General features: G+C 53.2%; 2 protein-coding genes across 10 annotated transcripts in view; both read right to left on the reverse strand.

Annotated features, from left to right (window-relative positions):
• Positions 1-9,590, reverse strand: SPAG7 (sperm associated antigen 7). Of its 2 annotated transcripts, XM_063598904.1 has the most exons (8): positions 7,480-8,083; positions 6,159-7,091; positions 1,561-1,628; positions 1,234-1,322; positions 1,009-1,093; positions 797-886; positions 535-691; positions 1-418 (listed from the first exon to the last, which is right to left on the reverse strand). In XM_063598904.1, the coding sequence occupies exons 2-8, from the start codon at positions 6,280-6,282 to the stop codon at positions 309-311; spliced, it is 723 nt and encodes a 240-aa protein (XP_063454974.1). In that variant the 5' UTR covers positions 6,283-7,091; positions 7,480-8,083; the 3' UTR covers positions 1-308. The 2 variants fall into 2 exon arrangements, with proteins under 2 accessions (XP_063454974.1, XP_008960782.1); XM_008962534.5 differs by lacking the exons at positions 6,159-7,091; positions 7,480-8,083 and adding an exon at positions 8,491-9,590.
• The window catches only part of CAMTA2 (calmodulin binding transcription activator 2), a 20,613-nt gene continuing 15,867 nt past the window's right edge, over positions 8,768-13,513 (reverse strand). For 5 of the 8 annotated variants that reach the window (XM_055101861.2, XM_034941363.3, XM_034941362.3 and 2 more), the window contains 8 exons: positions 13,012-13,316; positions 11,111-11,307; positions 10,673-10,856; positions 10,401-10,472; positions 10,271-10,291; positions 9,921-10,108; positions 9,678-9,752; positions 8,768-9,590 (listed from right to left, as the gene is read on the reverse strand). In XM_055101861.2, coding sequence (XP_054957836.1) covers positions 9,527-9,590; positions 9,678-9,752; positions 9,921-10,108; positions 10,271-10,291; positions 10,401-10,472; positions 10,673-10,856; positions 11,111-11,307; positions 13,012-13,316 — 1,106 coding nt within the window. In that variant the 3' untranslated portion in view covers positions 8,768-9,526. The remainder of the gene's footprint in view (positions 9,591-9,677; positions 9,753-9,920; positions 10,109-10,270; positions 10,292-10,400; positions 10,473-10,672; positions 10,857-11,110; positions 11,308-13,011; positions 13,317-13,513) is intronic. The other 3 variants (XM_055101864.2, XM_055101860.2, XM_055101859.2) reach the window with 1 other exon arrangement.

The following is a 13,513-nucleotide window of genomic DNA, read 5'->3' on the forward strand; positions in this document are numbered from 1 at the left end:
TTGGGTTCAACAGTATTTATTGAATGTAAAGTACCCCAGCCCCATGGGGAAGAAAATTCCAAGAACGGGGAATAATACAGATTAAATACCCACCTGTGCATTCACACTCTCACACACACACACACATACCACGCACATATCCAAGCTCCAACAGTGACAAATCAAACACCTGTTTTCCCCCAGCCTGAGGGACAGCTGGTAGGAGGTGGTTCAGAGGTGGGGCTCCAGGATGGGTTCTAATAGCAGCAGCCTTGTCTCTCCCTGCCCCCTGCCCTGCCCCAGGGGTCAAAGGGAGCTGGGCGGGGCGCCTAGGAGGTTGGTGGCAACTCTTCCCCACTCTGCCGCAGACGCTTCTTGGCTCTGATCTCATTCATAGCCTCTTCAATGGAGCGTGTGTCCCTCTTATTGGCCACGGGCACTAGGGGCAGAGAGGAGGGTAGGGAGGGCCTAGAAATCCGTACCTCAGCCTCCACTGCCCTCCTGCCACATCCTATGCTCCTCTCCCAGCCACCCCCAGCCGCACTGTGGCCTCACCACAGCCGTAGGTCTTATTGGCCTGTAGCATGTGGGCTGCGTCTTTGGCTGCTCCCTTGCCGATGAGGCGGCTGTACTTGTCCTTGTAGTCGCTGGCAGGGCTCACCACCACAGGCCCCTGCTGGGCTGCCTCCTCCTCTTGCCTCTGGGCCAGCTCCTAGGGGTGAAAGTGGGGGCACTGGTGCTCAGGGCCCCAGCCCAAACCCCCACCCCTCCCAGGTGGTGGGCTTCTGGGCCCCAAGGGCTGCAAAGCATAGCTCACCTTCAGCTTCCGCTTCTCCTCAGCCTTCTGGGGGTCCCATTCCTCTCCACGACGGTAGGAGTCTAGCTCTTCATCTGAGGGTGCAAACTCCTGGAGAAGAGCAGAATGATGGGGTCAGAGTCCATACAAATGTTTCATTTCATTCCTTGGTCGGGGAGGGGGGATAAGGCTACAAAGGGGAGAGGAGAGAATGAGGAATTCAGGCCCTTTACCTTTTTGAAGATCATGACATAGCGACAGTCATCATCTTCCCCAAAGGAGAAGGATGTCAGGCCAGCCACTTCCACCACATCATGTCTGGGATGGGATGGCAAAGGGGAAAGAGTATCTTGAGCCAGGAGCGGGCCTAGTGCCCTCCTCTGGAGGAGCCCCCTGCTGGCCCTTTCATGCCCCGCTAGCCACCCATTTCCTTCCTCCCCCAGCCCAGGGACACTCACAGTATGCTCCTCTCGATCTTGTTCATCGGCTGAAACTTTTTCTTGATCTGCCCACTGTCTTGAATGAAATCTGACACCTCCTTCTCCATCTTGGGAGAGGGGAAAGGAAGCAGATATGAGACAATGGCTCCACCCAAGTACCCCTCTCCCTAGCTGAGCCTGGGCCCTTCTACGCCTCCCCAGCACCCTCCCCAGCCTCCAAGCCACTGGCTTCCAGGCATCACCTCCCTCAAGACATTTTCAGCAAAACTGAGTCCTCAACCTTCCAATTTTAACTTATTGGAAGTCCTTCCTGAGTCTGCCTTTGATCACTCCAGTTGTTCTCACCCTTTTACGAAACTCCACTTTCTGTTGTTTCTCTTGCTCTTGTAGTTTCTTCAGGCGGGCGGCCTGTTCTGGGGGTGAGAAATGGCAACATGAAGCCAGGGCTGGAAGCATGGGTGGGAAAGGTTTCTAAGGCTTCAAGTGAAGTGTGGTGTCCACTGGGAGGTGTCAGGCTGGGAAGGTAGGATTAGCGTTTATTCATCAAGCATTTATTGATGTTTATTCTATCTAATAGTCCCCCTTATCCACAGGGGTTCATTCCAAGACCCTCAGTGGATGCCTGAAATTGTGGAAAGTACTGACCCCTATACATACTATGTCTTTTTCTATACATACATGCCTATGATAAAGTTTAATTTATAAATTAGGCACAGTAAGAGATTAATAATAATAGACCAGGCATGGTGGCTCACGCCTATATCCCAGCACTTTGGGAGGCCAAGGCAGACAGATCTCCTGGGGTCAGGAGTTCGAGACCAGCCTGGTCAACATGGTGAAACCCCATCTCTACTAAAAATACAAAAATTAGCCGGTGTGGTGGTGGGCGCCTATAATTCCAGCTACTGGGGAGGCTGAGGCAGGAGAATCGCTTGAACCTGGGAGGCAGAGATTGCAGTGAGCTGAGATCGCGCCATTGCACTCCAGCCCGGGCAACAAGAGTGAACTCCGTCTCAAAAAAAAAAAAGAGATGGCCGGGTGCAGTGGCTCACACCTGTAATCCCAGCACTTTGGGAGGCCAAGGTGGATGGATCATGAGGTCAGGAGATCGAGACCATCCTGACTAACACGGTGAAACCCTGTCTCTACTAAAAAAAATATATATATATACAAAAAATTAGCTGGGTGTGGTGGTGGGCGCCTGTAGTCCCCACTACTCGGGAGGCTGAGGCAGGAGAATGGCGTGAACCTGGGAGGCGGAGCTTGCAGTGAGCAGAGATGGCGCCACTGCACTCCAGCTTGGGCGACACAGCAAGACTCCATCTCAAAAAAAAAAAAAAAAGAGAGATTAAGAATAACAATAATACAATAGAACAATTATAACAATGTACTGAAATAAAAGTTTGTGGCTATGCTCTCTCTCTCTCTCAAAATATCTTACTGTATATAACAGTTCTGGACTGCAGGTAACTAAAACCTTGGAAAGCAAAACCTTGGATAAGGGAGAAGTAGGGACTACTGTATCTGGCACCAGGCGAGACCCTGAAGTACTGAGATTATTAAGACACAATGTGGCCCTTCAAGAGCTCCCGGTTTAGTGGGAGTGACAAAGATCAGAATAATGCTTAACCCCCTTTTCCAACTCCACTGGGGAAACCAATTAACAAATATCTATTTATTTATTTATTTTTGAGATGGAGTTTCACTCTGTCACCCAGGCTGGAGTGCAGTGGCATGATCTCAGCTCACTGCAAACTCCGTCTCCCAGGTTCAAGCGATTCTCCTGCCTCAGCCTCCCAAGTAGCTGAGATTACAGGCATGTGCCACCACACCCGGCTAATTTTTGTATTTTTAGTAGAGATGGGGTTTCACCATGTTGGCCAGGCTGGTCTTGAACTCCTGAGCTCAAGTGATCCCCCCGCCTCACCTTCCCAAAAGTGCTGGAATTATAGGCGTGAGCCACCGCACCCGGCCTATTTATTTATTTTTGGGACAGGATATCACTTTATTGCCTAGGCTGGCATGCAGTGGCACAATCACAGCTCACTGCAGCCTTGACCTCCCTGGCTCAAGGGATCCTCCTACCTTAGCTTCTCAAGTAGCTGGGACCACAGGCGTGTGCCACCATGCTCAGCTACTGTTTAAAAAATAATTTAAAATATTTGTGAGATGAGGTCTCACTATGTTGCCCAGGATGGTATTTTTATTTTATTTTATTTTTATCTTTGAGACGGAGTCTCACTCTGTCACCCAGGCTGGGTGCAATTAGCACCCAGCTAATTTTTGTATTTTTATTAGAGATGGGGTTTCACTATGTTGGTCAGGTTGGTCTCGAACTCCTGACCTCGTGATCCGCCCGCCTCAGCCTCCCAAAGTGCTAGGATTACAAGTGTGGGCCCAGGCTGGTCTCGAACTCAGCTTAAATAACCCTCCCACCTGGGCCTCTCAAATTGCTTGAAAGCCTTGAGCCTCTGCACCCAGCCTTGGCTAATTTTTTTTTTTTTTTTTTAAGTTTTCTGTTAAGATGGGGTCTCAGTTTGTTGCCCATCCTGGTCTCCAGTTGGCCTCAAGCAATCCTCCCACCTTGACCTTCCAAAGTGCTGGGATTATAGGTGTGAACCACCATGCCTGGACTATAGTTAGTTCTTTGTACATTGTGGGCATTAAATAAATGTTTGGGCTGAGCGTGGTGGCTTACGTGTGTAGTCCCAGTACTTTGGAAGGCCGAGGTGGGAGGACTGCTTGAGGCCAGGAGCTCCAGACCAGCGCAGGCAATATAGTGAGACCCTGTCTCTACAAAAAATAAAGAATTAGGCATGACGATGCATGCCTGTAGTCCCAGCTACTCGGGAGGCTGAGGTAGGAAGATCACTTGAGCCTGAGAGGTCTAGGTGACAGAGCAAGACCCTGTCAAAAACAAAAACAAAAACAAACCATAACGCATCTGGGAAGGTGAGGAAAACAGACTAAGACCCTGGCCTCAAAGAGTCTGTCATCTCGTTTACACAGGAAAGGGGAATTTTTTTTTTTTTTTTTTTTTTTTTTTTTTTTTTGAGATGGAATCTCGCTTTGTCGCCCAGGCTGGAGTGCAGTGGCACGATCTTGGCTCACTGCAACCTCCGCCTCCTGGGTTCAAGCGATTCTTCTGCCTCAGCCTCCTGAGTAGCTGGGACTATAGGCATGTACCACCACGCCCAGCTAATTTTTGTATTTTTAGTAGAGATGGGGTTTCACCATATTGGCCAGGCTGGTCTCGAACTCCTGACCTTGTGATCCACCTGCCTCGGCCTCCCAAAGTGCCAGGATTACAGGCTTGAGCCACCGCGCCCAGCTGGAAAGGGGAAAGTATTTAACTTTCTATATTTTGTAAAATCCCCCACTTCCCACTTCTATAGACAGGATGAAGCCGAAATAGATAATCTGACACCCTTCTCCTTTGGGAGCGTAGGTGTCCAAGGTTAGCTGTGAAGGGTCTTTTTTTTCTAAACTCTTGGGCTCAAGGTATCTGCCTACCTCTTGCCTGAAGATGCCCGAGACCCCATCTTTACAGAAAACTTTTTTTAAAAAAATTAGCCAGGTCTGGGTGCAGAGACTCAAGCTTCTCAAGCAATTTGAGAGACCGAGGTGGGAGGATCACTTGAGGCTGGGAGTTCAAGACCAGCCTCCCAAAGTGCTGGGATTTCAGTTGTGAGTCCCCTCGCCTGGCTAAGGGTCTTATTTAACTTTCTTCCTCTTCCTTAGATCCTGCCTCTGCGCCAGATCCCCTCTGCCTCTGGAGGAGGAGGAAGAATTTCTAACCCGGGCCCTCCATGCTTGCCTGTCTTCCCCACGATGTGATTTTACTACCTCTAGAGATTTGGGTGCATGCTTCTTCCTACTCCTGCTCCTCAGCCTGAAATTTTTTTCTCTTTTGCCATTTCAAATCCTTTACATCTTTTTTTTTTTTTTTTTTTTTCCGAGACGGAGTCTCGCTCTGTCGCCCAGGCTGGAGTGCAGTGGCGCAGTCTCCGCTCACTGCAAGCTCCGCCTCCCGGGTTCACGCCATTCTCCTGCCTCAGCCTCCCAAGTAGCTGGGACTACAGGCGCCCGCCACCACGCCTGGAGAATTTTTTGTATTTTTAGTGGAGACAAGGTTTCACCGTGTTAGCCAGGATGGTCTCAATCTCCTGACCTCATGATCCACCCGCCTCGGCCTCCCAAAGTGCTGGGATTACAGGCGTGAGCCACCGCACCCGGCCAAATCCTTTACATCTTTAAGGCCTCCTTCTTCCCCAGGATCTGAATCCTCTCCAGCTGCACTGAACCTCTCCCCATCATTTATTTATTTATTTCGAGACAGAGTCTCGCTCCGTGCCCAGGCTGGAGTGCAGTGGCGCAATCTCGGCTCACTGCAACCTCTGCCTCCCGGGTTCCAGTGATTCTCATGCCTCAGCCTCCCGAGTAGCTGGGATTACAGGTGTGAACCACCACACCCGGCTAATTTTTTTTTTCTTTTTCTTTTTTTGAGATGGAGTTTCGCTCTCTTTGCCCAGGCTGGAGTGCAATGGTGCAATCTTGGCTCACTGCAACCTCTGCCTCCCGGGTTCAAGTGATTCTCCTGCCTCAGCCTCCCGAGTAGCTGGGATCACAGGCATGTGCCACTACACCTGGCTAATTTTTTCATTTTTAGTAGAGATGGGCTTTCTTCTCCATGTTGGTCAGGCTGGTCTCGAACTCCCGACCTCAGGTGATCCGCCCGCCTCAGCCTCCCAAAGTGTTGGGATTACAGGCGTGAGCCACCACGCCCGCCCATTTTTTTTGTATTTTTCATAGAGACGATGTTTCACCATGTTGGCCAGCCTGGTTTTGAACTCCTGACCTCAAGTGATCTGCCCGCCTCAGCCTCCCAAAGTGCTGGGATTATAGGCATGAGCCCTCTCCCCATTTTTCAAATAACTCCATGCCTTTGCACACGTTGTTCCTCTGCTTGGAATGCTTTTCCTCCTCTTGCAAACATTGAGATCTACCGTGAGTCAGAGTTACTTCTTCCCCTGGGCTCCAAGCTCCTTTGGCTGAGACACCCAGCATAGCATAGACAGAGAACTAACGTATCATAACTTCTTTTTTTTGTCTCCTTCAGCATAGTATGAGCTCCTGGAGGGCAGGGACCCTGTTGATCTACTGTTCAGTTATCCTCTGGAGCCCCTGGGCCTGACAGCTTATGAGCTCTCATCCCTCTGTCCTCACTGACCATCAGCGCATTTCATCTTTTGTTGTTGGAAACAGTCTCAACTTCATCGCCCAAAATGGAGTGCAGTGGCGCAATCACCTCTCACTGCAGCTTCAACCTCCCAGACTCAAGCGATTCTCCCACCTCAGCCTCCCGAGAATTGGGACCACAGGAGCGCGCCACCAAGCCCAGCTAATATTTATTTATTTATTTATTTATGAGACGGAGTCTCGCTCTGTCGCCAGGCTGGAGTACAGTGGCGCGATCTCGGCTCACTGCAACCTCCGCCTCCCGGGTTCAACCGATTCTCCTGCCTCAGCCTCCTGAGTAGCTGGGACTACAGGCACGCGCCACCACGCCCAGCTAATTTTCGTATTTTTAGTAGAGACGGGGTTTCACCATGTTGGCCAGGATGGTCTCGATCTCTTGATCTCGTGATCTGCCCGCCTTGGCCTCCCAAAGTTTTGGGATTACAGGCGTGAGCCCGGCCAATTTTTGTATTTTTTGTAGAGATGGGGTTTCTCCATGTTGCCCAGACTGGTCTTGAACTCCTGGGCTCAAGCGATCCGTCCGCCGCGGCCTCCCAAAGTGGTGGTATTAAAGGTGTGAGCTACAAGGCCGGGCCCCACTGACTGTTCTTTAACTGGTTTTCGAGTCTTCTCTGCATCTAGAGAAGTGGCACAAGATTATGGTCAAGAACATAGGCTTCGAGCCCAGTCATACCTGGGTTTGAAACTCTGCCACTTACCAAACTAACCATGTGACCTCAGGCGAGTGACTCACTTAAGCTTCCCAGTCTGTCAATGCCGGGTGATCCCCCACTTAGACAGTCATCGGAGCATTAGAGAATTCCAGTTCCCCATTCCCATCATGCTTCCTCCTTTCTCAGAGATTTCAAATAGACTCTTCTGCCTGTAACGCTTTGCTTCTCTCTCTCATTTACGGAATTACCTGTTCTGATCTCGGCTCACTGCAGATTGGGGGAGAACCTCAGGTGGCCGCTCTCACAGTTACTTTTCTCTCAGAGCACTTATCAAGTTGGTTATTAAACTTACGTGTGATCACTGCATCAATGAGCGCCGCAGCCCCGGACTGTGGCCTCCTGAGGGGTACCCCTGGTCCCTAACGGTTGTTCAAGAAACAAGGGGACGAAGCGTAGGCAACCAGCGGCCCTTGAATACTTGGAAGGCGTCCTGCCTGCTCTGGTCCCCCTGGGGCACGTGGGGAGCCGGGACAGGGCTCGTCCGTAGTCAAGGTCCGCAGGTTTGGGAGTTGGGGTCCTGCGTTCCGCCAGTATCATCCCAAGCTGCAACACGAGCAGCCCCGGGGAGGCTCCCACCGCCCTGCCGGGCCGCGCCCTACGCCGGCCGCCGAACTCCAGCCCACCCGCAGGGAAGCTACTCCGAGAACGCAGGCGGAGACAGTGGCCAATCGGACCCGGCGGGTATTCTCATCCCTCCAATCAACACTACGATCCGCCCGGGCAGCTCGGGAATTTAAGGCTACGGATGGGAAAAAGGTTGTCGGAGGGAGGCAGAAGGGACTGGGTTAAATTAAGCAGGAGGGGCAAGAACACACAGAGGACCCTGCAACCAATGGGAATTCGCAGGCTGGGGTGGTTTCGAACGAAGGTCGAACAGGCCTGAGGAGGCAGAGCTTTAAGTTGAGATAGCCAATAGAGATGAAGGCACAGTAGATGGCGTGTCCTAAATCCAATCGAAATAGAGCTAGAGGTGAGCGGGGCAGGAATGCGGCAGGTTGGAGGCACCCTACCAATCAGACCAGGTCAGCAGCGGACAGGCGGGACGGCCGGCTAATGGGAAACAAGGACTGCGGAAGGCCAGGGTCGGGAGAAGAGGCAGGAGGCTGGCGCTATCTTTCAGGTAGCCAATCACTGTCCGCTAAGAACAGCGGGCGTGTCAGCAGCCCTTTTAGGGACTCTGAGGGTCTCGGAAGGGGCCTGTGAGGGGTCTTTCAAAGTTGAGGAGGCGGCATCGTCCAAAGAGGGAAAAGTGTGGTCCCGAGAACCGGGCGAAGGAAGGCGGTTGTGAATTTGGGATCCTCACCTCGGGCCTTGCGCCGAGTCTCCTGGTCACCGAGGCTGGGTGGCTTCTCCATGGAGCTCAGGATGGAGCCCAGTAGGTCCGCCATCTTGGGAGTGACTGAGAGGGGGCGGTGCGTCTTAAAGGGAAGGGCGGAATGCCTTTAAGGCCGGAAACACGTCGGAGGCGGAAAACCCTGGGCCCGCCTGGCCTGGGCGCAGATCCCAGGCCCGCGGTGCATGGCGGCCTCCAGCTGGCCTAGGCCCCGCCCCGCCCCCGCAGACAGAGGCCGGAGGCTGGCTGGTGCAGCGATGTTTAATGGCAATTCGTATAAACCAAGCCCATGCACAAGTAGAAAGTGCCCGTGGAGCCGGCAGGAGGCCCCCGCCGCGCTAGAGAACCACAAGCCCGGCCGTGCAGCCCTCCCCGCGGCGCCTTAAATAGATTCTTCACTATACTCTGTATGTTACAGTATGTACAAGACCCCTCCCCTCGGGGGACGGGGCGGACTCCGCAACGCGTTCCTATGTACACCACCTCCCCTTCGGCCCTGAGGTCAGTGGCCAGAGTCGGGTGATGGGGTAAGACAGGGCCAGAGAGGGAGGAAACAGACGCAAACATGCGGAGTCGGGTGGGGACACGGTCAGCCCTGAAACACGAGGGGCGTGCGCAGCGAAGGCAGTGGTGGGAACCGAGGCGGATACATTCAGAGACGCGTCGAACAAATAAATAAGGCAAGTCAGGAGGGGGCCGAGTCGGGTGCAGGCAGGAGGAGCTGGGGAGCAGGGGCAGGCAGGGCTCCGGAGGTCACAGCGGAAGATGCAGGTATGTGGGGCGCGGGTCTTCTGGAGCCAGGACCAAAAGAGACGGGGCACGACCAGGAGGGACGAGGAGAGGGGTGTGGGAGCAAGGCGTGGGGAGGAGGGAGGAGGCCTACAGAGGGCTCCAACAAAGGTGAACAGGAAAGCTGCCGACAGGGGCTCCCCCTGCCCCAGAAAGCCCTCTCCCTGTTAAGACTGCACGAGGCGCCCCCAGGGTGGTGAGAAAGGCGGTGGCCAGGTCATGTGGCCAGTCCCGGCTGGGGAAGCCCTTCCAGCTCCTGGTTCTGCTTCAGTTCCCTCATCCTGCCGAGAGAAAGATAGGAGTCAGAGGAGACTGGCGGATCAGGACGGGTGGCAACGCAAAAGCCCAGGCGGAGAAGGGATGAGTACCTGTGTCGGCAGCGCCGCAGGAATCTCATGATCTTCCGGGCGGCCTGGTCCTGCTTCTTGGTGAGAAAGGAGCCTCTGGTGAAAGAAACAAAAGATGGACCTCACAGAAGGCATCGCATGCCTTCGGCCCCCCCAGGAACCCTAGGCAGGGAATGGCAGTGAGGCATGATGATCAAGAGGATGAGTAAGGGGGAATGGCGTGGATGCAGTGGGTGGGCACAGAGGGCTGGGGCTGGGCCCTACTTGTTGCGGGCAGGCAGGGTGGCCGAAGTCCGGTGGGGAGGGCCGGGCCTGCGGCGGTAGGAGCGGTAGTGCTGCTGGATGAGCACAGCCGCTCGGCGGCTCTGCTGAAATCGCTTCTGTTCATAGTAGCTTCGGAACTTGCTCTGGATCAGGATGGCCGCCTGGGTCATCTTCTTATAGAGTGCAAACTGCAGGGGTGGGGAGGAGGGACAGGGGCTGAAATAGAGGGACGGAGACCCAAAGCCCTGAGGCTCACCCAAGTTAGGCTGATGCAAGACTCTCTGTAACCCACACACTCAAGGAAAGACTGAATCATCACAGACCTCACACTCAGAGCTCATGCCTAATACCTTAAGTGCAATCCAGGTCAGCTTGTGGAGAGAGAAGGGGAGTTAGGGCTCTGGCAACATTCTGGAATGGTTAGGCGTGGGTGTGGGTTGGTGGGTTGCTGGTTACACTTTTGAGGGAGAAGGGTCTCACCTGCTTGTACTTCCGGTAACAGCGCTGGATTACAGCTGCTGCTACCTCCTGCTGCTCCTTCAGCCGCCGACCCTGAAGGGAGAGAAGTCTCAGCACCTCATGACCCACATAATGGCATATCTGACTTGTCCCTTCAACTTTCCTGGGGTTCCCCTGACCCTTTACCCCATCCAAGGCCTGTCTGCACGACTACTCATCCTCCAAAAGCCCTGGGAGCCCAGTCTCCCCTGACTGGAGATTGTGTAATTCATCCTGAGACCCCTGCCCCTGACCTTGTACTTTCGGAAGGCCGTCTGGATGACTCGGGCAGCCTCATACAGTTCCCGCTGCTCGTGATCTGATAGTGTCAGCAGGGCAAAATCACTTTCCATCTTGCCACTGGTGGATGCAGAGAGAAACTCTGCCCAGGAGGGTGCTGAAGGGACAGCCAGGCGACCTCGCTCAAAGGGCAGTTCGCTGTAGGCGGTAGGGAAAGAGGGTGTCATGAAGCATCTGAAGTCCCTCCTCTGCCACCTATGGATGGCTACGAAGGAAAACCACCAGCAACTGAGTCTGGAGAGTGACTTCAGAGTTCATCAGCCAGTTCAGTTCGCTTCTCCAAGGCCCTGGGGCCTCAGCCAGAATGGAGCTTTGGCTGTGGGAAAGCCAGCTTTCTCCCTTCCTCCCATCTTCCTTTGAAGAATCTGGAGGCTTTGTCCTGAGCTAGTCACCTGGGAGGGGTTGAGCTGGGGAAATGGTCCACATTCTCCAGGTAGCTGGCCAGCCAGGACATGGTCTCACTGAGCCCCACAGCCCCTGTCCGCTCCCGCATTGAGGCTCCAGCCTCGGGCAGCCCCACGAAGTCCTCTCGTTTAATCCGCTCCGGTGTGGCTTCGATGATCTGCTTGGCTAGTGAGATCATGTCCACCTGGAAGAAGGGAGAAGCTGAGTGAGTCCTTAGGGGCCCCAGCTGCCAGCTGTAACCTCAGTCCATTCCTATCTTGTTCCCTCTCTCCCTGCCAGGTGCTGCTAACCCTGTCTTTCTGGGCCACTGTTCCAGACTCATTCATTTATACTGATGGGGCTCCCACTTGGGGGTCCCTCTGTGCTGAGATGCTATGGAGAATATAGGATAAAAAGGAGATACTCCAAGTGGGGATTCAAAGCTGAACAAATGGAGGACTTGACACCCTTTCAGGCCAACCATCCACTGTCCTACCTGGGCCTGCCCCTTGCCAGCTGACCAGCACATGCTCCCCATAGGCTTGGCTGTGCCCACCCCCAGCTCCCTTTCAACTCTCCAAGAACCATCCCAACACTTGCCAACTACTACCCGGATGAATGGCTCCAGTCTGGCCTTTGCTCCAGCCCTGAAGCCTATACTCCAGCACTTCCTGCTGGACACACTCAACACAACCTACTTGTGGAGTTCCCTAAGTTTTTTGTACTTAAAGTGCCACCCACTTACTCCATTAGTCTCTCTAAAGCAGGTATGTCCCCAGTCTCTATCAGAGAAGTACAAGGCTATACTTGAAGATTCACTTTCATTCCACAAGACTTTCTTAGCTTTATCATGTGCAAGCCTCCTTCCTGCATCAGATCACTGCCAAATACCCTCATCTTGCCAGCCTTACCTCTCCACACAACTCCCAGCTGCCCTCCGTCATCTTGGTTCTCCTAGAACCTTGTCCCTACATAGATCAACGGGTAACTCCTACAAACCAGCTCTAACTGAAGATATTCCCTAGAATTTTTGTTTGTTATAGAGACAGGGTCTCTTGTCCAGGCTGGAATGCAATGGCACAGTCAGCTCACTGCAACCTCATATTCCTGGGCTCAAGGGGTTGTCCTACCTCAGCCTCCCAAGTAGCTACAACTACAGGTGTGTGCCACCATGCCTATTTTTAAAAAATTATTTTGTGTAGAGATGGGGTCTTGTTATGTTGGCCATACTGGTCTCAAGCCCCTGTTCTCAAGTGATCCTCCCACCTCGTTCTCTGAAAGTGATGGGATTACAGGGGTGAGCCACCGCACCCAGCCAGAATATTTTTTAATGCTTTTTATATTTTAAATCTTACTATTTTGTCTTTTTTTTTTTTTTTTTTTTGAGACAGAGTCTCACTCTGTCACCCAGGCTGGAGTGCAGTGGTGCAATCTCGGCTCACTGCAGCCTGTGCCTCCTGGGTTCAAGTGATTCTTGTGTCTCAGCCTCTCAAACAGCTGGGATTACAGGCACATACAACAGTGCCCAGTTAATTTTTGTATTTCTTGTAGAGACGGGGTTTCGCCATGTTGCCCAGGCTGGTCTCAAACTCCTGGCCTGAAGTGATCCACCTGCCCCGGCCACCCAAAGTGCTGGCATTACAGGCGTAAGCCACCAAGCCCGGCCAAATTTTTTTTTTCCAACATCTGTATTGTGGGACCAGCCAGAATTTTCAACCTCCGCTGCCTCATGACTTTCAAGTCACATGGTCTGAAAGGAGCTAAGCAAAGGGCTACCTTGCCTGTCCCAAAATGAAGTAAATAGGCCCTTCCTAAACTGAAGCCAGACTTTGATTCTGCTTCATGGAAGTCGGCCTCACCCTTCCTACTCCACTTCTAGCCCCCATAACTCCATCAATATAAGCAGTACCGGGATCACATCCACAGCCCGTGGGCTGTCAGCGTCCTCTGGAGCAGCCCCATCATCTGAGGCTGGTGGGAGGGCAGGAAGGGAGGAGAGGGGCCCCTTGGAGTTGGTAGCCTCATAGTCCATGAGGAGTAGGGGGGCTTCTGGGACACCAGAGGAAAGCTGGCCTGGGGCCATGTCCTCCATAGTCATCTCAGAGGCTGGCAGAGGTGCAGGGGGGGGACTGCCATCTGGGGCACTAGAATAGGCTGACGTGACGGAGAAGGTGCCATCCGACAGCTCCGAGGGCGAGGAGACGCTGCTCAGACCTGTGTGGGGAGGGGAGAGAGTGAGGGCAGCCGGAGCCACGGCCATCCCTTGCTCAAGTCTCCTGCCTCCCCCATCCTGTTCTCGGTCCCCGTCTGTTCTTGCTTCTGTTATCTCCCATCCCTGCCTCTGTGGTTTGTCTCCTCTCTTACTCGTTTCCCACACCCTTTGGCTTTGTCCTGGCCTATCCTCCTACCTA

Source organism: Pan paniscus, chromosome 19 (genome assembly GCF_029289425.2).
Source record: "Pan paniscus chromosome 19, NHGRI_mPanPan1-v2.0_pri, whole genome shotgun sequence".
Classification (NCBI taxonomy): domain Eukaryota; kingdom Metazoa; phylum Chordata; class Mammalia; order Primates; family Hominidae; genus Pan; species Pan paniscus.

Excerpts from the sequence above, each read along its gene's own strand:
- SPAG7 (XM_063598904.1), bottom strand. The coding sequence starts at position 6,282 with ATGCTGGGTGTCTCAGCCAAAGGAGCTTGGAGCCCAGGGGAAGAAGTA. Across the intron at positions 1,323-1,560 it reads AAGTGGAGTTTCGTAAAAGG|ATGGAGAAGGAGGTGTCAGA; the intron begins GTGAGAACAACT and ends CCCTCTCCCAAG. Across the intron at positions 419-534 it reads CAATAAGACCTACGGCTGTG|TGCCCGTGGCCAATAAGAGG; the intron begins GTGAGGCCACAG and ends CTCTGCCCCTAG.